The 23,347-nt window shown below is 36.0% G+C and overlaps 1 protein-coding gene and 2 long non-coding RNA genes across 5 annotated transcripts; 1 reads left to right on the top strand and 2 right to left on the bottom strand.

Annotated features, from left to right (window-relative positions):
• The first annotated feature begins 237 nt into the window (after positions 1 to 237).
• LOC113328302 (ribosome maturation protein SBDS-like) lies at positions 238 to 7,646 on the top strand. Its single transcript, XM_026575419.1, has 5 exons — positions 238 to 384; positions 6,171 to 6,302; positions 6,407 to 6,607; positions 6,816 to 6,983; positions 7,103 to 7,646. Exons 1-5 carry the CDS (start codon positions 238 to 240, stop codon positions 7,583 to 7,585), a joined length of 1,131 nt encoding a protein of 376 aa, XP_026431204.1. The 3' UTR covers positions 7,586 to 7,646.
• Positions 7,647 to 14,633: 6,987 nt separating this feature from the next.
• On the bottom strand, positions 14,634 to 16,371 carry LOC113327680. 2 transcript variants are annotated; one of them, XR_003349138.1, is made up of 5 exons: positions 16,201 to 16,371; positions 15,842 to 16,020; positions 15,233 to 15,420; positions 14,914 to 15,084; positions 14,634 to 14,810 (listed from the first exon to the last, which is right to left on the bottom strand). It is a non-coding gene; the product is annotated as an uncharacterized LOC113327680 (long non-coding RNA). The 2 variants fall into 2 exon arrangements; XR_003349137.1 differs by having other exon boundaries at positions 14,914 to 15,081.
• Positions 16,372 to 16,409: 38 nt separating this feature from the next.
• On the bottom strand, positions 16,410 to 17,740 carry LOC113327682. 2 transcript variants are annotated; one of them, XR_003349140.1, is made up of 5 exons: positions 17,661 to 17,740; positions 17,161 to 17,320; positions 16,993 to 17,073; positions 16,651 to 16,823; positions 16,410 to 16,570 (listed from the first exon to the last, which is right to left on the bottom strand). It is a non-coding gene; the product is annotated as an uncharacterized LOC113327682 (long non-coding RNA). The 2 variants fall into 2 exon arrangements; XR_003349139.1 differs by having other exon boundaries at positions 17,161 to 17,283.
• Positions 17,741 to 23,347: the final 5,607 nt, after the last annotated feature.

Below are 23,347 nucleotides of genomic sequence, written 5' to 3'. Positions count from 1 at the left end.
GTGTATTTATGGCAAGTGTTTTTAGGATTAGGAAATCTTGTTTTCGGAAATACTTAGATTGCAGGTTAAGGAAAGTAGGGTTTAATTAGAAATCGGAAACCTATTGTTTTTCCCCTATAAAAGATGCAAGTCTGTTGTAAGTGGTCTTATTATTTCTGTGTTTCAGTCTTCACTTTCGTCTCTCATACCAACATCTTAATAATTCGTTCACTCATCCTCTGTTAGTATTCGATAGATATGTCTTTCCGAGCAAGGGGGTGTGTGATTAACGATCCAGTAGGTCAAAAGAGATTGACCAACGTTGCGGTTGTTCGTCTAAAGAAGCATGGAATGCGGTTCGAGATTGCTTGTTTCAAGAACAAAGTCCTGTCCTGGCGTTCTGGAATGTAATTATCATCTTCTCTAGATCTCTATCCCTTTAATTAATTAACTTAATTCGTACTGCATCTAAAAGTATGTGCAAGGAAGAACTGATATCCTTAATCTTTTTTGCTTTGCAGAGAGAAAGATGTTGGAAAACGATTAATAAAAAAATAATTTTTTAAAGTTTTAATAAAAAATTATAATTTATTGTTTTATTTTGTGAATGAAACTTTTTAGTCCCACATCGTGGAGTTACCAATTTTTAGTAGTTTTAAGAAACTATATAAAGCTTTTAGTCCCACATCGGGGAGTTTTTCTTCTTAAGTTGTATTTGTCAATTATATAAAGAAATTCACTACTTTTGTAAAATCTATGGGAAAGGGGTTGCTCTATATTTTAGAGGGACCCCTAAGGGAAAATATTTTATAGCGGTTTTTAAGCATTCGCGATTTTCCTTAACGGTTTTTTCGGAGTTGCCAAGCTCAAGTTGAGCATCTACTACATATGCTAGTAGTAGGTGTATTAGGGTGTTTTATCCTGGAGATATCCGTCCTGTGAGGGCTATAGCATCACTCTTGAGTGTAGCCGGGCGCTAATGTCTTAAGGACAGCGTGTTGAACACGTGACTCACTCTATTTTCCAAAGTTTTGCCTTGTTGCTGTTGCGGAGATACGGGGAGCTTGTTCGTTTCGTCAAAGCAATCACTTCCATTATAAAGGAGCTAAGTATCAATAACTTTTGCTTATTTGATTTTTCTTTGTTTTTGATTATTGCACCCAACAATCTTAAGACATTATCATTTGTAATAATCGAAAACGATTGATTGGTTTGTGAATCATGGATGTTAATTGTGGAGTGAAAAACAAAAACGAATTTCTGGTCAGCTGTAGAGTTTCAATTTTATCTTTTAATCTAGAAGGAATTTCGATGAACCCTTTTGACACAACGTAGTAGACATCCTGATAGTTACCCGCGTAAAATTTCAGAATTTTTGAGTTGTAAAAGTATTTTTTTGATATTTTACAAAACAGAAAAACGTTTCTGAAAAATTCTGACGAGCAGAAAATTGTTGTTAACTAAATTAATTTTTGTGGGGTAACCATGAGTTTTTTGAAACGCTGATTCAAACGAAGTTTGTATATATAGATGTTATCTTCAAAACTCATATTTTACTTTCTGATTTGGAATTGTGATTTGTGAATAAAGGTGTCATCTCCGAGGGACATGGCTAATAGCCGCATGTGGTTGGAAACAAATCTTCCAAAGATGGCAAAGGTGAGAACATCGAACGCAACTCTAAGCATGGTCTTCATGATAAAGGTATATTTCGTAAACCTGAATCCGGAATTACTTTAGTTAAGGGTGAGTGTTATGTTTGTAAAATTTCTGGCCACGCGGCAGTAAATTGTAGACAACATAAAAACCTTAATAAGTAGAAAGTTAATGCTAATTTAGTTGAAACAAACTAGAACGAGTTTGGTGGCATGATGTCGGAAGTTATTTTAATAACCAATGTGAGAGACCAGTAGGTGGACTCTGGAGCCACCAAGAATGTTTGTTGAAACAGAGACCTGTTCACCTCCTATCATAGGATAGGGGATGTCGAGAAACTCTTATTGAGTAACTCATATGCAATAGAGGTTGCATAAAAGGAAAAGGTCGAGCAGAAGCTCATATCTGTAATATTCTCACATTGAATGAAGTTTTCATGTTCCGAGCATATGCGAAAATCTTGTATCTTGTTCTGTTGTAGATGGAAAAATATTTAAGATCTTAATTGAATCTGGAAAACTTGTTGTAACTAGGCAGTGATTTTTTAAGCAAGAGTTATAGGACTTTGGGTCTATATAAGCTTAACGGAAAAACTGATGATGTGAACGTAGTTGATTCTTGTGATATCTTTGTGTGATTGATTGTTTTACGTGGTAGACTTGGAACCGTAAACTTATAAGTCAATGCTTAACTGGCTAGCATAGGCTTCGTACCCAAATTTAGTTTGGATTTTGAACACAAAAGTGAAATCTGTGAAGAATCAAAATATGCTATAAAATCTTTTAGCACAAATGTTCAGAGTAATTCTAAGCCTTTAGAATTAATTCAGTTAGGCCTAGTTGACATGAGTTCAACCCAAAACCACTGTGGTAAAAGATGGTTATAACTTCCGTAGATGATTGTACGAGGTACTATCTTGTATACTTGCTTAGGATAAGGATGACGCCTTAGAAGCCTTAAGATGTATAAACTTGAAGTTGGAAACCAATTAGAAGCCTTGAACATAACAACCGTATCCTTAAGGAGATGATAATTTCCATGTTGATTAGTTCAGGATTACCTGCGGCCTTGTGGGGGAGGCAGTCCTCTTAACTAGTATATCCTGAATAAAGTACCCTTTTAAGAATCAGATGAAACTCCATATGGTTTATGGAACGGTAGATGACCTTCTTATGAATGTGTCAAAGTGTGGGGGCGTTTGACTAAGATTGTAATTCCTCTTCCTAAAAGAACTAGATTGAAACCAAAAATGTTGATTGTGTTTTCGTATAGGGTATATTGAGTATACTTCTACAAATAGATTTTTGGTTGTGTGTTCTGATTTTTTCTGACATTGGTGTGAATATTATTACGGAATCTAGGGATGCTGAGTTCTTTGAACATGTTTATTCTAAACCTGTACCTCATTAGAGATGTGTTGTTGATCCCCTAGATTTATCTTCAAATAGTCAGAACTTATTTTAAAGGAAGATGAAGTTGATGTTGAGCCTAAGAGAAGTAAAATAATTAGACTTGAGACTTCTTATGAAACCGACTTCATAACATGCCTAGCTTAGTCTGAGCCACAGACTTGTAAAGAAGCCTTAATATCTACTGAAACCCCATTCTGGTAAGAAGCTTCATTTAGTGAAATGGACTCAGTCCGTTGGAACCAGACTTGGGAGCTTGCTAGTTTACCTCCAGGTTGTAAGACCATGGGATGTAAATGAGTCTTTAAGAGGAAACGATAGGTAGATGAAACTGTGGAAAAATATTAAGCTAAGTTGGTAGCTAAAGGCTATAAACTAAAAGAAGGTGTAGATTTCCTTGATTCTAATTCAATTGTGACGGAAATTACTTCCGTTGAGATACTAATTGTTATTGCTGCCATAAAGAACGTAGAGATACATCAGATGGATGTTAAGACAGCTTTTTCTAAAACCCGTGAATTAGGTAAAGAAATTTACATAGATCAACCTGAAGACTTTGTAGTGAAAGGTTGTGAATACAAAGTTTGTAATTTGAAAAATCTTTGTATGGTTTTCAAATAAGCACGTAAACAGTGACATGGAAAATTTAATCATGTGATAATGGATAGTGGATTTAAATTAATGAATCTGACAAGTATGTCTACAAGTAACTTGTTAAGGATGTCTGTGTAATTGTATGCTTGTATGTTGATGATATGCTTGATACAAACATAGATGTGATCAATTCCACTAAAAACATGCACTGAATGAGAACATTGACTTGAAAGACTTGGGCCCTTTTGATGTAATCTTAGGGATGAGGATTAGAAGATAATCAAACATTTATAAGTCTTAGTCGTTCTCATTATGTTGAGTTGTGCTTAAGAGATACAATCAGTCTGATTGTAAACCTGCTTGTACTTCGTACGATTATTCTTGTAGTCTCAAGAAAAATAAGGGTAGTGGAGTATCTTAACTTGAATACTCAAAAGTTATAGGATGTCTGATGAATTTAATGAACTGTAAGAGTCCAGACATTGCCTATATTGTGAGTAAGTTAAGTGGATATAATTGTAGTCCAGAGCAAGAGAATTCAGATGCACTGAGTAGAGTATTATGGTACCTAAAATACTCTTTTGATTTATGAAAGGTATCTTGTTGTCCTTGGGACTTTATGATGCAAACTGGATAGTTGACTCAGAGGAGTCTAAGTCTACGAGTGGATATGGTTTCACTCTAACATGTGGGTTTGTTGTTGGAAGATTTCCAAACAAACATATCGCTCAATTCATTATGGAATCTGAGAGTATTGCGTTAGATAAAGCATGAGAGGGGGCCGAGTGCCTAAGATGCTTTTTAGAAGACATTCCTCTTTGGCATAGGCCTGTGCCAGCTATATCTATACATTGTGTTAGCCAAGCTATAATAGTTAAAGCTAAGAAATAACTAATCTCAATCGGCGTTATTTCCATTGATTGGATAAAGTCCAAGGAGAATATCGCGCAATCTTTGACGAAAGGTTTGTACAAAGAGATAGTTAAAAATGCATCGAGGGGGTTGGGGCTTAAGCTCATATATTAAACTTGCCATGAAGGATACTCAACCTTGCTGACTGGAGATCCCATGATCAAGGTTTCGAATGAGACAACTAATTTGTGGTGGGTAAAGGTAAACACTATCAGAGATTTTCATTCTCTGTCCCTTCCCTATGGTGTAGACGTGATAGTGTGACTGCATGTGGAGGATGACTTTTTAATAAGTCTTAATGAGTTCTATAGTTTCAATTTAAGATTGAAGTGGGGTGTAGCAGTAACACTCTTTATGGAAACTCACCTATCTGAATGAGGAAGTGGGTCGCTTCCTGTGAGAATATGAGCTGATTCTCTAGAGCATTCTGAGAAACAGGATACGTCCAGGGCCAAAACGGACAAAACGGCACGAGCTTGGCAGCAATCTTGGAGATATCACCCGTGGTTGTTATCACGAATTACATCAAATGCTAGCAGTTCAAGACATAGTTCACTGTCTCTAGCAAGTAATTCTGGTAATATCTCACTAAGCAAAGGTTCAAGACCTCATGGACACCTCTGCCTAAAATGGTATTTCCTGCGTTTTTTATGTGATTTTCATTTTGATGGTTTTGGTATTACTGGAACTTAGGACCTAAAGGTCACTAAGGGTTCACTAGTTCATGCTTTTTCACTTTGGTGAAAGATACCTATAGTCTCACCATGTGAGAATTAAATATGAAAGCTCTCAATACTATTATGATTTATGCAATCCATAGTATGACCTTGGGGTCAACACACTTTTGTGTGAGGGAGAGGACGTAGAAATGACTAGTATGATTTCAACACTTGCACGATCAGTCTGTTTGGATCGTGAGGTTGGGATGTTTATTTACCAAGACCTATCTGTGTTTTCATGTTTTATTGAGTTTTCATTCATGTGGGGGATTGTTGGAAAACGATTAATAAAAAAATAATTTTTTAAAGTTTTAATAAAAAATTATAATTTATTGTTTTATTTTGTGAATGAAACTTTTTAGTCCCACATCGTGGAGTTACCAATTTTTAGTAGTTTTAAGAAACTATATAAAGCTTTTAGTCCCACATCGGGGAGTTTTTCTTCTTAAGTTGTATTTGTCAATTATATAAAGAAATTCACTACTTTTGTAAAATCTATGGGAAAGGGGTTGCTCTATATTTTAGAGGGACCCCTAAGGGAAAATATTTTATAGCGGTTTTTAAGCATTCGCGATTTTCCTTAACGGTTTTTTCGGAGTTGCCGAGCTCAAGTTGAGCATCTACTACATATGCTAGTAGTAGGTGTATTAGGGTGTTTTATCCTGGAGATATCCGTCCTGTGAGGGCTATAGCATCACTCTTGAGTGTAGCCGGGCGCTAATGTCTTAAGGACAGCGTGTTGAACACGTGACTCACTCTATTTTCCAAAGTTTTGTCTTGTTGCTGTTGCGGAGATACGAGGAGCTTGTTCGTTTCGTCAAAGCAATCACTTCCATTATAAAGGAGCTAAGTATCAATAACTTTTGCTTATTTGATTTTTCTTTGTTTTTGATTATTGCACCCAACAAAAGATATAGATGAAGTATTGCAGTCGGTTACTGTTTACTCTAATGTTTCTAAAGGAGTACTTGCCAAGTCCAAAGATATGATTGCTGCCTTTCAAACGGACGACTTATCAAAGATTTGCATTGAGGTAAGTTGATCATTGATCCATCACCGCGCACAGTCTTTTTCTAGTGTTCTGTACGTAATGAAAAGGAAATACTGATTTCTGCTTGCTGTATCAAAATTGTGCAGATTATGCAGAAGGGAGAGCTTCAAGTTGCTGGGAAGGAAAGAGACTTTCAGTTATCAAGTCAATTTCGGGATATTGCAACCATAGTCATGCAGAAAACGATCAATCCAGAAACTAAACGTCCATATTCTGTTAGTATGATTGAGCAGCTTATGCATGGAATTCACTTTGGTGTTGATCCTCATAACACCTCAAAGAAACAGGTATGTATTCCCCACCTTTTAGATTTGTGAAGTGGCACCTCTTAGTTATCTCTGTGTTTAATTAGTCACAGTTTACGCCCACGTTTTGCTACCTTGATATTCTTTTGTACACTTTGGTTCCTTAAGGGAACCACTTTTCTTTCATATCAGGAGTCTCGACTCATTTCTCTATCTGCTTCTAATTTATCTTTTGTTATGCCTTGCACAGGCCTTAGAAGTTATACGTGAGCTTCAGAAGCGGTATCCCATCAAAAGGGCCCCAATGAGATTACGGCTCATCATACCTGAAGAAAGTTCATCTTCTCTTATGGAAAAGCTCAATGCATGGAATGCAGATATAGCATCGAAAGATGAATCTGGAAATCAGCTATCTTTGGTAAGAACTTAATTTAAATAGTCTGATTTTCAGTTATCCTTTTCTTTTGGAGAATGTGTGGGATGTCTCTCTTATTGTGTTTTTGGTGTTTAATCCTGGTTATATCTGAATCTGAATAGGTCTGTGAGATGGAGCCTAGTTTTTTCCGAGAATGTGATGCTTTGGTTAAGAGTCTCCATGGAAGGTCAGAAATGCTTGCCGTATCAGTCCACTTTGAGAAGGATACCAATATTGACCATTACGATGATCACAAGGACGTCATTGAACCAAGTCATCATCCTATAACACCATCGAACGCTGCGGATTTAGATGAGATCAAGTTAAGTGAGGGACTACAGAAACAGTCGATTTCCACAAGAAATAATGGAGCTGGTAAGCGAAGTGCTGGAGTCGAAGCAGCAGAGGTGAAACAAAGCAAATGTAGTACCTGCAATGTGTTCGTGGGGGATGCTAAGCAATACCGTGAACACTTCAAGAGTGAATGGCATAAGCATAATCTGAGGCGAAAGACAAGGCAACTCCCCCCTCTCACTGCTGACGAATGCTTGGAAGATATGGACATGGGTGATGCGAAGTCAGATTTGAAAGAGTACACATTTTAATATCTGCTGTAGAACTTGTTGTTTACAATTGATATGTTGTTGAGAAAGGCGGTGAAACTTAGGGCGCCAAGAACAATTTGTTCAAAAATATTTTTTAACTTGGATATTTAGGAAGAATTTAACTTGGAAAGTTAGTTAGGAAGAATGATTGTAAAGATGAAATCGATGAATCCTTAATTTGTTTGAGTTTTTACGGAAATCATCTGTTACTTAGCATCGAAATTCATTAATTCTGCTCTTATTTTATTCAACTGCTTCAGAATGCCATGAACTAAGCCCACAAACAATGTACCTTTTGTGCAAGAAAGACGAAAATCAGGTGGTTGGTGATCCTCTCCGGGCAGGTCGTTTTGATAATTTCTAATATTTTTTTTTCTCGCTCAATTCTTTTGCTTAGTTTTGATTTTGATCATCTCGAGCTTGACCATTGATGTGAATTTGAGTCTTTTTTTTGGGTTCTTGAATGACGAAAAATTTGGGCTTCAAACATTACCGTCTCCCATGTCTGACTCGTATCTCCCATATTCACTTTTCTTGAGGTTGAGTCCCACGGTGTTGCAGCTTCTTCCGAACAGGCAAAAGGCTTTCCACAAATGTCGAACAGAGGTAGTAACCACATTAATTTTAGGAGGAAATGCAGAGGAAATAGCACAGATATCAACTTTAGCCATAGTATGCTCTTTCCTATTGTATAAATGAATCCAAGCAAGCGCTATTCGGTTTTCAGCCCTCTCTTCATAACTTCTGCGGTATTGGTTTCTATGAGTATCTGGTCTGTCCCAGGAATGGAATGAAAATAGAATGGTTGGTCGCTGTAGAAAGGCAATGTGATAGTCACTACAGACCAAAGATCCTCACTGATACAACCAGTGTTAGTTCCATTCTCCATCTTATCACAATCATCAAATATCCACATCTTGAAACTGTTACATAACCTACGCCTACGCAATACAGCTATCCTTGCATCAACTTCTAATAAATCACAGACGCTTTCAAAATTATCAAAACCTGCAGGGATTTTGATCGTTCTGAACTTCTCACTCTGGATATCAAACGCTACTAAGAATTCAGCCGACTTATATTCCATCGGATTATCATTCACAGGAACATCATACTCTACACACCAATACATGAATTTGATTCATAAATACTAATGAACTAATCCATGGCGTTACTTCTCTGGTAGAAACGTTGTATATCTGAAAAGCATAGACTGACATATCAATGAAACATAACAGGTCCCAAAACTCGATCATAATGCAAAGAATTCGTTCTCCACACCGTGTTGACTGCAACTGGGTGCCCCTTTTGAAATAAGTCAGCTGTCAACAAAACCAATTCAGCATAACGGGAGGCAATGACTGGTAAATTTATGAAGAGACCTGGACGTTGTTTTGATCTGGTTAAGTGTAAATCGATGAAGTGCGGATCATCTTCGATTAAGTAACGCAAATGTTTACAGACACACTTGAATCTCATAAGCGATTTCACTGGGAGTCTGCTAAGTATCTCAATTGCTATTGTATCATAATTAAGTGAAAGAAATCCAACATTACTTGTACTATTCGTCTCACCAGGGTTACTACTCGTACCACCTCTGATGATCTTCTTCTTCTTTTTCTTCTTCTTATTCCCTTTCTGTTTCAACTTTCCCTGCTTGCTCCTTCGTGGTCTCCGTTCTTTGTTATTGTTGATGAAAACGTATCTAATTTTCAATCTCCAGTTCCCTTGCTATTGTATCTGCTGCAGTCCTGTTCCATTTACATAATAATCAAGTGAATAAGAAATCAGAGAACCAAATAATTATTGATTACTAACAATAAAAAAACAACCTTTTTTACATTATTAGAGCTCAATTGACAAACAAAAAAAACAAACAAACAGTGATGGGATTAAGATGCTACACATACCATAAGAGAAAAACTGATGCGCCCCATTAATCAATCACTCACTTGTTTAATCTCCTCTTTGAAAGGGAACGAATTTCTGTTCGACTTGACCAAAAAATCCTAATTTTATATATAATTTGAGTGGAAATTGCTGGCCTCACATTGAAAGTTAGACCAAAAGCTCGAATTCTAGAGCTCCTGGGCCACGACCAATAAGAATCAAGGATTGACGTAGCAAATTATAATGGATAGGTAAATGAACGCCGAATCATGCTCTTCCTGGGCCACGACCAATAAGAATCAAGGATTTACGTAGCAAAATAGAATGGATAGGTAAATGAGCGCCGAATCATGCTCTTGGCCCCCGACCAATAAGAATCAAGGATTGACGTAACACAGTAGAATGGGTGGGTAAATGAGCGTCGAATCATGCTCTTCATGGGCCACGACCAATAAGAATCAAGGATTGACGTAGCAAAATAGAATGGATAGGTAAATGAGCGTCGAATCATGCTCTTGGCCCCCGACCAATAAGAATCAAGGATTGACGTAGCACAATAGAACGGGTGGGTAAATGAGCGTCGAATCATGCTCTTGGCCCCGGACCAATAAGAATCGAGGGATTGACGTAGCAAAATAGAATGAGTAGGTAAATGAGCGCCGAATCACTTTCAATATACATAACCTATTTTTTACATAAAAACCTATACGCTTACATGGATTAATTACCTTTGGGAGAACCAATTTGAATCCGTGCAACAGACGGGCACACATCTATTTACCATTGTATTCGACGATTTTCCTTTCATGCTACATATAAGGTGATGATTACTCCCACGGATTGTGAGTGCCATTAACAGATACCTAACTGCATAAGGTGATGATTACTCCATAAACCATAAACCATAAACATATACCTAAATTGTAATTTACTTGGAGTTGTAGACCATTCAGGCTAATGAATCTGGGAAGCTTTACATAAATAAAGTGCTCGATGTGATTATTTTTTTTTAGTTGATCTAAGCTCGAATTCTAGAGCTCCTGGGCCACGAACAAAAAGAATCAAGGATTGACGTAGCAAATTATAATGGATAGGTAAATGAACGCCGAATCATGCTCTTCCTGGGCCACGACCAATAAGAATCAAGGATTTACGTAGCAAAATAGAATGGATAGGTAAATGAGCGCCGAATCATGCTCTTGGCCCCCGACCAATAAGAATCAAGGATTGACGTAACACAGTAGAATGGGTGGGTAAATGAGCGTCGAATCATGCTCTTCATGGGCCACGACCAATAAGAATCAAGGATTGACGTAGCAAAATAGAATGGATAGGTAAATGAGCGTCGAATCATGCTCTTGGCCCCCGACCAATAAGAATCAAGGATTGACGTAGCACAATAGAACGGGTGGGTAAATGAGCGTCGAATCATGCTCTTGGCCCCCGACCAATAAGAATCGAAGGATTGACGTAGCAAAATAGAATGAGTAGGTAAATGAGCGCCGAATCACTTTCAATATACATAACCTATTTTTTACATAAAAACCTATACGCTTACATGGATTAATTACCTTTGGGAGAACCAATTTGAACTCGTTCAACGGACGGGCACACATCTATTTACCATTGTATACGGCGATTTTCCTTTCATGCTACATATAAGGTGATGATTACTCCCACGGATTGTGAGTGCCATTAACAGATACCTAACTGCATAAGGTGATGATTACTCCATAAACCATAAACCATAAACATATACCTAAATTGTAATTTACTTGGAGCTGTAGACCATTCAGGCTAATGAATCTGGGAAGCTTTACATAAATATAGTGCTCGATGTGATTAGTTTTTTTTAGTTGATCTGTATAACGGTTACACTCTCAATTTACCCATTGCAGAACAAAAAATATATGTGATGCAGGGAAAGACACCTGTTGGCAGTCACATGGGAGAGGATCAAAAGAGCAACGAAGAAATGCTAACATTTTTCGACATAAGTTAAAACGAAGACGAGGGAGAGGAGACTGATGACAAAACGCCACCGCTGGTTGAAGATAGTGATGGCGAAATTCCGATATTTATCGATCATAAAATGGTAAAAACGAAGGTGATGAGAGTGATGACGATTTAATTATTTTATAATTTTTATGATAGCAACTTTTAATTTGTTACTGTTGCATTTTTTCCTTGGATTAGAACTCGATAGAAACATTAATTAGATTCCAAACTGATAATCTCTCCAAACCAAGTTGAATCTGTAAAAAAAAGTAATAATTTTCTTTTTTTTATTACGAAAATCTAATCATATCTTGATGAAACTGATAGAAGAGAAAATATTTGTCAATTGGTAACTGAAGATGATTAGTACAATTTCAGAACTGGGAAAAAATTACAAAATTTAAGCAAAATCCCCGAATATAAAAACATTGAATTACTTAATTTATGCATTTATATCATAGTAACAAATTCAGTAAGACAGATTTAAACCCGTGCAACGAACGGGCTCAACACTAGTTCTATTAGAACTCCGAGGGAAGGAGGACGGCCGGAACCTAAATAGATCTACAACTAGAGAAGAGATACATATAACTAATTCTCTGGACGGTTTAATGGAACCCGTTAGACCGGTTACCCATTACCCACTTAGAAACAAACAAATTTCTTTAAGGCTTTACCTGCATTTACTACTTATACTGTTCCTTAACGCCATCCCCTCCTTAATTTCCTTTTACTTATCAACCAAATTTAGTCTAGTATACATAACTAAACCTAGTTATTTTCTTGCTTTAGGCAGGATTTAATCTTTTTAAATAAACACACTTTCAAAACGTAACAATTTTTAATATTAATATTTGATATAAGATTTTTAAAGTTTTTTTAATCCAAAGAATTTTCAAGTTTCAATTTTTAAAAGATAGAGAGGAAAAGTTCTTAAGAAATAAACTTTAGTCCCACCTAATTTTTATGTTTAATTTATCTTTTTTATTCTTACTAGATTTGTGCGCCTGCACATATTTTTTTCTCTTATAACTTGGTGTGCGCGGAACTTTGTCCCGTCCCGTGACTACGTACTTTTGATTTGGTGTGCGTAGGGCTTCGCCCCGCCCCGTAGCGATGTGTTTTTGATTTGGCGTGTGCGGGGCTTAGCCCAGTCCCGTGACAATGCATGATTTGGTGTGCACGGGGCTTCCCCTCGCCCTGTCGAGATGTATTTTTGATTTAGTATGGCTGGACAAATACATTAAATAGGTTGAAAATATGTGTAGATTTTTTTTTTCCTTTTAACTTGGTGTGCGCAAGTCTTCACTCCACCTCGTGGAAATACATTTTTGATTTGGTGAGCGCGGGGCCCGTAGAGATGTATTTTTGATTTGGTGTGGCGGGAAAAATACATTAAATAGTTGGAGGATATGTGGAAATTTTCTTTACTTTTTACTTTTATTTTCGCAGAAAATATGAGGATTTTTTCCATTTTTTATATATTAATTTGGAAAAATAGTCCTAATATAGCAATTACTTTTTTTCCAAATTGAATTTGGACTTCCATAAAATTCCAAACATATGATAAATTAGGTTTTCCTTTTAAGTTCGTAATTTTTAAATCAATCATATGTTGTCAAGTGTCCTCACCTAAATATTGTCACTTTATAAATTCCAAATTGAATTTGGTTTCTGTTTTTTAATCTTTTCCTATTCTTTTTAAACCAAGCATACGTTACCAAGTGTCCTCACCAAAACGCTCGTTTCACAAAATTCAAAAATAAAACATATTTCAACCAATAGGAATCGAGGGTTTCCTCACCGTTCAACGTGGGAGCTTTATTTATCTAGGCCTTTAAATCTTTAGATTTTATTTTATAAATGGCAAAAGTTAACCTTAAATCTATATATACAATTCATTTCTATTTCACTATTATTTTCCTTTTCAAATTACGTCATGTGACACTTCATTAAACTTTTTATTTTAAGTTATCAATAAAACAAATAAGAACGAAATTAAATAATAATTTAATTATAATTTGATTTTTTGTCTAGAAATTACATCTACAGTAAAAAGTAGTTAAGTATAATATTATATTCTAACAATCATAATAACAGTAAAAAGCGCAACGTGGATTGACTATCTTGGAGAGTTTACCTTCTTCGTATATGATGTAGAACATTCTATGTTTAGGCTCTCTTTATTTTTGGAAGTATTTAATTATTAGAATTACTTATTTTTAAGAATCTATTAAATTCTAGAACGTTATTTATTTTAGGGATTTCTTATTTTCCAAGTTTGAGTCTTAGATTATTTTAGGAGTATGAGTTTTATTTTCTTCACTATAAATAGGGGACAAGTCCTTTGTATTAGAACACATTATCATAAACCAATATTGAGATTTTTCAACTATTCTCCTACTTTTACTATCAAAATTCTTTATTCACGCTTTTGTTCTGCATTAAGTGGCATCACGAGCTTTGGCTTCGATCCTCTTATTCTTTTCATCTAAACTCCCTTTACCCTTTCGTCAGCTTTACTTATCGAGATCTCCGCATCTCTTCTTCCAAACCCTATTATCTTTTTATTTTCAAAAAAAAAAAAAAAAAGAATCGCCGCAACAGAAAACCCTAACAACACTTTCTGTGTCCGTGTTATCCAAATTTTCACCATCTACTTCCGTAACTTTTCCACAAACTTTGTTCCACGTTATTCTTCTGTCCCACGTCTGTTCTGTCCACCTCACTAGTGGAAAAAAGCCGTTTTAAGATAGTCCGAAAGTGTCGTATAAGCCAATTATAAGACACTTTTCAACCGCAACTGAAAGTGCCGTAGATTCAGTGTCTTTTTTTGGAACGACACTTCCAGTTTGCCTCTGAAGAAACGATGCTTTGGGACTGTCGTGATAAACGATAGTTGAATGCTGTCGTAGAGTTAATTTTATATTAAAAAAAATCAGTTGAATTCCAAAACTGGTTCAGCTGTCAGTGTTCCTGACTGGGCAGAAATAAATCTGACTGATACTCAAATTACTCAAATTACCATTCAAATATAAACTTTTTATATTAGTTACACAATCCATGACTGAATTCAGTCGAAAGTTAGAATCAAAATCACACAAGAAGAAGTAATCAAATCTTGAATTCATGCACACTAAATCATATGTAAGTTTAAAGGTTCATAAAGACAAAGAGACAACTGAAAAAGATTCATTCCTTGAACGTGGACTAGAAGAAGAGTGTGGACTTGCAGAAGGGTGTACACCTGCAACAGTATTGAGCAAGGGAGCCGGCCAGCTACTTGTCGACCAAGATCAGCTGCTACTTCCAACATTAAGTCTGGGCATATAGTTATCTAAAATAAAGCCACGTAACTAGTAAGACTCGCAATACAAAAATGCAACACCTTGTATATGGTAAGTTTCAATCAATAAGGTAAATTAAGATGCCAAACTTACAGTTTATTCGGTGAGTCTGTTTCCTTGTATAGCAAGCATGGAGCGAAAATAAATCAGTTCATAAAAGATCATGCCAAAAATTACGCCTCAGATCCACAATACAACTTTAAAATCTTCTTGGCAAGAGATCCAGCTGCAACTCTCGCAATGGTTTCCCTAGCCGAAGATCTGCTACAACCATGCATTTACAATTGTCAGCTATTTAGACACAAAAATGGGAATATTTAAATTCTATTATGCAAGTGACTTTTAAAAATGATAAACAAAATAGTATTACACAAATTATGAGCATGTCTGAATTAGGATAGACGTCAATCACCTTAGTATAGATAATTAGAAATGCAGATGTCCTTGGCGTTTCTTAGGTTTCATCTCCAGATTTCTGCTTGGGCACACTCAAGATGAGAGCAGCTTGATCCTGAGTAGCAGCTTTAGAAGTTATCCAGTAACCGTTATCACACCGTCAATGGGTACCATCACTTGGATATAAAATATCAAGCCCCCCAACTAGAAAAAACCACATAAAAATCTGGCATGAGTACCATCATAGAAGCTTACATCATGCATTTATGAAAACTTGGAAAGAAGTGCAAGGTGACATGTTTAAAGAAACAAATGAATAATATATATATGACATATGCAGATTATTTTACTTTCTTATTTACTATCAAGAAATTAAGAAACAACACAGAACTCACAAATCAACTTAATGAAACAGAACTCACAAACATGAAGTCAGTACTTCATCTAAAACATAGCTCTCTTTTTTTGTGTTTAATAATCCACCCCAACACCATTGATTGATTAAGTGTTGCTCTGTTAACCCACCAATATGCATACATAAATACTCAATCCTCAATTTTGAAGGAGAGATTCATAACTTATATGTAGGTATAAGAGTTTTAACTAGGAGGATATATAACCATACCTCCATGATGATTTGGCAGGAGCAGTTCTGATTGGATTCCAAGGATGAAAGAGTGACCAAAGGCAGCAACAGGTGATGAACAGTAGCACAACAGATCAGGGTCAATCAAAGACAGAACTGCAAGATTCTTAACTGTGTCTTCCATCTCCTCATCCGATCTTGTTGCTTATAGACAGAACCTAGAAAAATTTGGCACTTAACATTCTCAGAACTGACAATGAAAAACAGCAATCCTTGCAGAATCAGGGGCTAAAACAAAATGGTCACGAGTAGGCCAGGTTGGGCGCAGATGGGTGCAGTTCGTCTCACTTGTAAATTGAAGAATATAATATAGAGACAGGTTGGGAAGGAAACAATACCATAAGAAGTTGTAAGTGGTGAGAACAAAACATTGGAAGTTGGGATCTCTTCGACTAAACCACTCCATTGCAACAACTTCACACCTGCTATACACATCGCTCCAATCTAGAATGTCTTTTGCCTTATACTGCACATATTTGTATATATAGAGTATCAATTTCAGACTATGTATGACTGAGTAATCCAGGTGAATAATAGTTGCCAGTTATACGTCTGATTTTCTTCTATTCTTGTGGCTAAGGTGAGGCAAGAAATTCCAAGCAATTGAAGCTTCTTTTTGTTTCTAAAGAAGCCTTGGCTTATTAAACTGTCCATGAGGCTTACACATAAGAACACTGTCTCTAACTTGATCTCCCTCACACCTGATTCCTGCATAATTTAGTTCATTCGTTAATGTACTGAACTAAAGAGATTAGGGATTGATTACACTAAAATTAACTACTACTTACAAACTAGACTTGCATCTATTATCCAGTTCTCTATTGATGGCCTCTGTTGAAGAAGAAAATCTCCATACACTGTTGTCAAGTAATAATCTTCTAAGTAATCATCAAGAATCACACGATTTGTTTCTCTACTCCTGAATTTGCTGCAACTATCTTCATGATATTCATCTTCAAACCTCAAAAATTGAAAATCAAATCAAATGGTAAACAAAGTTCAGATTTGGAAAGTACTGATATAGATCAGAGGTTAATAGTTAAATAGTCTGGAGAGCATTACAAACTTATAACTTGGGTATCGAAATCTTTAAATGAAGTACATTTTCTGTCGAGTAGAACATAAATTACCTAGCAACAAACTGGCGAAAACCAACATGGAAAACTAGACTTTCCTTTGATTTGATAGGAAGCATCATAGGTGTCAAAAGGCTGGTAAAACAAACCAAACAAAGTTAACTACCACGTCAAACAAACCGAAGAAATTACAAATGTTGTTTCAAAAGGCTAGCTGACTACCTTACAATGAAAACAAATTGCACGGAACATTAATAGCTAGGAGTCTTGAATCCCAAACCAACTTTATTGCAGTTCCAAATTTATACCTTTCCAGGAGGATTTCCCTTTTCAGAAACTTTTGAGCTAGATAAAACAAATCACTAAACCAGCCACTTTTGAGCTACATAAAACAAATCACTGAATCAGTAAGAACACAAATAAACATATGAAAGACGTAACATCAGTCAATTGAAAGATTTTGTTCTTCTCACCAATAGGAACCTTAATTTGCTTCAAATAATCAAAAAATACAAACCCAATTGAAGTCAACAGTCAATAAAGGCGGTTTACAAACCCAATTGAAATCAACAGTCAATAAAGAGGGTTTACAAACCTAGAGCAGAAAATAAACACATTAAGCTTTACATCAAAATCCAATATATATATATAGAGATTAGGGTTTTATAAAGCTAATCAAAATCAAAACTAAATGAGATTGCAAGATCGGTGAGATGCAATACCTGTTCAGCCATGGTTGAGTATTCTTCATCACCACCGAAACCAACTTCTTCTTGTTCTTCTCCCCCAATTTGTAAAACAACCATCTGTTCTTAAAACGAAAAATCATTAGAATTACAAAACAAAAGAAACCCCTATAAAAATCAGAGTATATGAAAAAATCTTGCAGAATCATTAAATCCCTAAATCTAAAAAGAATGGTTTATTATCTGGGTAAGAAACACCTTTAATCACCAACAAAGATTTGTAAACACCAAACCCCTAAATATCAGCGAAGAAAAAGAAAGTCTAGGGTTTTTTTTTTTTTACAAAGACTAAGCTTTCGGCTATAATTGTGAGTGTAAACGAAAAATTAAGGTTAAAGTTCACCACCTTTAAACTTTTTAGAGATGAAGATGCAGTGAGATGAAGATGCGATAAGAGAAGAGAAGTAGAGAGTTTTTTTTCTCTCAGAAAAACTGCAGAAGAGAAGAGAGTTGCGGAAGAGAGAGAGAGGAGAAAACGAAAAAAGTGTCTCTCTACCTGCTTCAGTGTAGAGACGGGTGTTTGTGAGATTTTTGTGTGGGACCATAGAAACTAGACTTCTCAAACGTCGTTGTACAAGTCAACTAAAATCTTGTCATAACGACATATTGACTTTGGTCAAGGGCACGTTCCATATGTTATTTCATTTTTCCGTATCTCAATACATGTTCTGTGTCGTTTCATAATGTCTTAAATATCCCTTTTTCCACTAGTGCTTCCCTTAATCTTTTCCAACTTTACTTCTTACGGCAAACAGTAAACAATCAACCACTTTTTCATCTTTACTGACTCCAAAGGTCCAAGCCCAACAGTCGCTTAGGTCTACCCAATATCCATTTCTTTTCTTTTTTCCGTGAACTGTGTATCACCATGACGGGCAAAGAGAAAGACGGTGGAAAACAAAATCGTGCTAGCCTTGTAGATCTTGTTCGTGCTATTGCGGAGTCCCAACAGAAGTTTACGGATACTCAAGCCGAGACCCAACGTCAGCTTAAGGAATCTCAACTCGAAACCCAACGTCAGCTTAGGGAATCTCAACTCGAAACTCAACGTCAACTTCAATTAATTTCGACCAATTTGGCTGCTCTTGTTCTTAATCGCAACAGTGAAAATAATAACCATCAACCTCACAATGATGGAGAAAATAATAACCATCAAACTCGCGACGGAGAAGCCAATTTGAACGGTCGTATTATTCAACACCAAAGAGAGCAAGATAGTGATGATGATGAAGTTGTTCAAGTCCCAAATAATAATCAAGTTAATTATCGAATGGAAAACGCTCTTCCTCAATTTTATGGCAACCGTGATATCGAAGGTTTTCTTGATTGGATAACGGAAGTTGAAAATCTTTTCAAGTTTTACAACATTCTAGATAATCAGCAAGTTATTTGTGTCGCTTCAAAACTTAAAAGTGATGCCTCTGCATGGTGGGAACATGTGCAATTTTCTCGCGCTCGTGTTGGAAAGCAACCTATTCGTTCTTGGCAAAAGATGCACCGTTTGTTAAAGGCTCACTTCCTTCCCGTTGATTACGATCAAGTCTTATTACGTGAGTACCATAATTGCGAACAAGGTAATCGTATTGTCTCAATTTATGCAACTGAATTTTATCGTTTATCTGCTCGTAATGGTTTGCTTGAAAATGACTCCCAACAAGCTGCACGTTTTATCAATGGTTTGCGGAAAGACATCCAAGAACGCTTAGCCTTACAGGCTATCCATACTTTGAATGATGTTGTGTGTTTGGAAATAAAAGCGGAGTCTGTTGTGGATAACCATTATGTTTCGAAGTCGTCTTCACAAAACATGGAATACACCCCAACTTCCAGCTATAAACAACCCCATACACCCATGAATATTAAGTCTCTTCCACCTCTTCTACCTACACCTTCATTTACTCCTTCCATTGTTGTGAATTCGTCTCAATCAAGTAATGCTCGTATGTCATCAACACCTACTGCCAATCCTCCACTTCAAGCTGGTACATCCAACTCAAATCCATATGCTACAAATCCTCCAATTCAAGTTGGCACATCCAAGTCAAATCCATATGCTCGTCCGACTACCGGTAGATGTAACAGGTGCATGCAATCAGGTCACCAATCTCACGAATGTCGTAGCAATCAATCTCGTACCGCTGTAATTCAAGCAGGTGATAATTCTTTAATAGAAGATCCCCCTGGTGTTCCGGAAATTCACACTTATGCTGAAGTCGGTGATTATCTTTCCGATTAATTTGATTTGAGGTATTACACTCGTGGACGAGTTCTTTTCAAGCTGGCGGTCCTGATGTAGAACATTCTATGTTTAGGCTCTCTTTATTTTTGGAAGTATTTAATTATTAGAATTATTTATTTTTAAGAATCTATTAAATTCTAGAACGTTATTTATTTTAGGGATTTCTTATTTTCCAAGTTTGAGTCTTAGATTATTTTAGGAATATGAGTTTTATTTTCTTCACTATAAATACGGGACAAGTCCTTTGCATTAGAACACATTATCATAAACCAATATTGAGATTTTTCAACTATTTTCCTACCTTTACTATCAAAATTCTTTATTCACGCTTCCGTTCTGCATTAGTATAGCAAGAGCCCATTAACTACACCATCATTATTGACTTCTAGTAAAGATGGTTCTTGGAGATTGTCGTCGACAACCGAGTGATCAACAAGATTACTATCAAGCATAGGTGTAGTTGCATGAAATACTACACTACACGCCTCATGTGATTTCACTGTTGATCAACTCATTTTTAGGTTTATATTCTTAATTTTATTGATTAATTTTTGAATGTTCTTACAAGAAAGATAAAGAAGTCAAGAATGATCTCTGCTCTGAACTTTTTCTCTCCTATTTACTTGTTTCTTACTCAAAAAAGATCTCTCCCTTCTTTACAACTCGAATGACTATTTATAAGGAAATACATAGTGGATGACAACTAATCTGTCCTTTATTTTCGGATATGGTTTGCGACATTCTTGCAACCTTACAAATATTCATTTTCGCAAACTCTCTAATTTTCGCAGGACTATCATACCTTTCTCGTGTTCTTAGCTGACGTCGTTTATTTTATCATTTCTGGAGTTGTTTTGCGACGCTTAAGTGCTGTGTCATTGATAATTTCGCTGAAACATAGTTGTTGTGAGATTCTGATCCCACATCTTGCCTCTTCTCATATCTTTTCTGCGAAGTAGAGAATGATGTGAGAAATGCCGCAACTACTTATCTTTTCATATTCTGCATTTATCACACGTATTCTTTCTTCCATTTATTTCTCGACACGTCTTTTGTAACCGCTTTACTTTTTAACCGCTTATATCTTCCCGTATTAACCGTGTTTATTTTTTCGAGGAAAAATTCCCTTTATATATATTCCTTTTCACTCTCTTCTTCTTTCCTTTTATTCTCTCTGCAACTTCATCGTTCTTCTGCAAATTCCCTTATTGCAACTTTTCTTCTTTCTTCTTCAACCTTTCTAAGTTCTTCTTCATCTTCATACTAGATCTTCATAGTTCATAATTTTCTTCAAGACAATCTTCCTGCTATTATTTTTCATGGATTCATCAAGTTTAGTCTTCTTTTTTCTTCTTTATGAGTTTGCTAAAATTAACATATCTGAAATTGATCTTGTTTATTGCCTTATTTGATGTTGTTTATGTTATTGATATGATTCCCATACTCTTGTTATTTCAGCAAAAGCGGCTCCAACACTAGATTTACAGTTCAGAATCCTAACATTCCCAAATCATAGCATAAGGTTGTCGCACATAAAATAAAGTCTGCGAATGAGAAGGTAGTAAGAAACACTGTCTTTTTCTAATAACAATATTGTTGCCTCTGTTTCTTATATGGATTATAATTCGCAGGGTGATAAAGATCTTAATAAACCTCTCAAGAAATCTCGCCACCTTAAAGTTGTTCCAACTTCTGTTCCCTTCCACCTACTCATTTCTTCCAAATCTCCTGCGACATCTTCGCAAGATAAACCTTTATCTCCAATTCGCGAAAAATGCTGCATTTGATTTCATTTCTTACAAATCACATGTGATCTCTTCGCAAGATAAACCTTTATCTCCAACTCGCGAAAATGTTGCCTCTGATTTCATTTCTTCAATTGACCTTTCTATGATTGAAACTCCCCTTGTGGATCCTTTTGTGACTGAAACCTCTTCTCTTCCCATTGAGAATGTTTCTCAACCTTCTGCCTCTACCAAAGTTTTATCTGAAATTCTGGATGATGGAAAGAAGTCTTCTACTGATCCCATCAAGTCTAATGTTTGCGAGATTCTGAGCAAGCATTTGGTTTCTGGCAGAGCTGCTTCGCAGACAGCTTTAGAAAAAGAATGTAATGCTCTTCGTCTTGAAAATCAGAAACTTCAGAATGTTTTGCTGGATCGCGACAATCTTCTCAAAAAGAATGATGAATTAAGAGGTATGATTTCCTTATCTATGTCTTTAATTTGCCTTTTCGATGGTTTTATCCTTCCCATGTTTAATTATCGTTTAAATCCCTCTTTCGCATGTTAAGCATCAAATCAGGAACGAGTAATTGAGAGATATCAATTTGAATCTGTTGTTGAAGAAGCCCGTGTTGATAAAGAAATCTTAACGGATCAATATAACCAATTAGATAACCTCTATTCATATTCTCTTGATCAAATAAATAATCTTACCAATGAAAATACCCAATTAGTTCAAAGACAAGATCTATTAAGTAATGAAGTGTCTCGTCTTTCTTATTCTTTAACCAAAGCTAATTTAGGGATGGAAACTTTATCAGATGAGAATAAAACCTTATCTCAAGAGAAGCGAGTTTATTTAAACGAGATGGCGATATCTTCGCAACAACTTAATATTCTCCAAAAAGTATGTGCTGACCAAGAGAAATCTCTTCGCTCTTTAAGAAATGAACTTAAAGAAGTAACAGAATCATATGTCGCTGAAAGAGATACACTCATTCAAGTTAGAATAGCTTTAAGTGTGAAGGCAAATCAGCTTAAAGAATAATATTCCAAATTAGAAGAATCTTATTCTTCTCTTGCGAAGAAAAATGCCTTCCTTGTTTCTAAAGAGAAAAATCTTCAGTCTCGACTTAAAGGTTTAGTTGGAAATAAATTTGATGATGCAATGGACCATCGGGAGAATAGTTGCCTATCCTTGATTCAACATCTTATTTCGCAAAAGGAAGGTAGTCATAATAGTTTGACTGCCTTAATTATCTTTTCTTTGTCATATCTCTCTGAATTCCTTATTTTAACAAAGTTTTGTATTCTATTTTTCGCAGAGTCTGAGAAGAATCTTCATTCCTCTATTTCTGACTTGGAGGATAAGTATGCTAAAATTCGCAAAGAGAATGCCTTGATCGTCTCTAACCTTACTGGTTCTCGCGATCGAGCAGAAAGAAGACTTGATTATCTTTCTTATTTTAAAGATATTCAAGATAGGAATCACCAAAGAGTACTTCTTCGCCAAGTTCATCTCTGGGATGAAGTCCTTGTAAATGACATCTTATTGTCCAACTCTCTTCCTCCTACATCAATTGATCCTCTAGAAGTAGACGATGATGAAGTTCCTCGTCCTATTGATAGTGATTATGATTACGAAAGCGGTGCGGAGGATAATTTCCTGGAAGATGAAGAAGAAGTTCCTTCTAAAGAAG

This window comes from Papaver somniferum, unplaced genomic scaffold (genome assembly GCF_003573695.1).
Source record: "Papaver somniferum cultivar HN1 unplaced genomic scaffold, ASM357369v1 unplaced-scaffold_107, whole genome shotgun sequence".
Taxonomy (NCBI): Eukaryota; Viridiplantae; Streptophyta; class Magnoliopsida; order Ranunculales; family Papaveraceae; genus Papaver; species Papaver somniferum.
The sequence above is the reverse complement of the archived record's forward strand: the minus strand, read 5'-3'. Positions and strand labels throughout refer to the sequence as shown.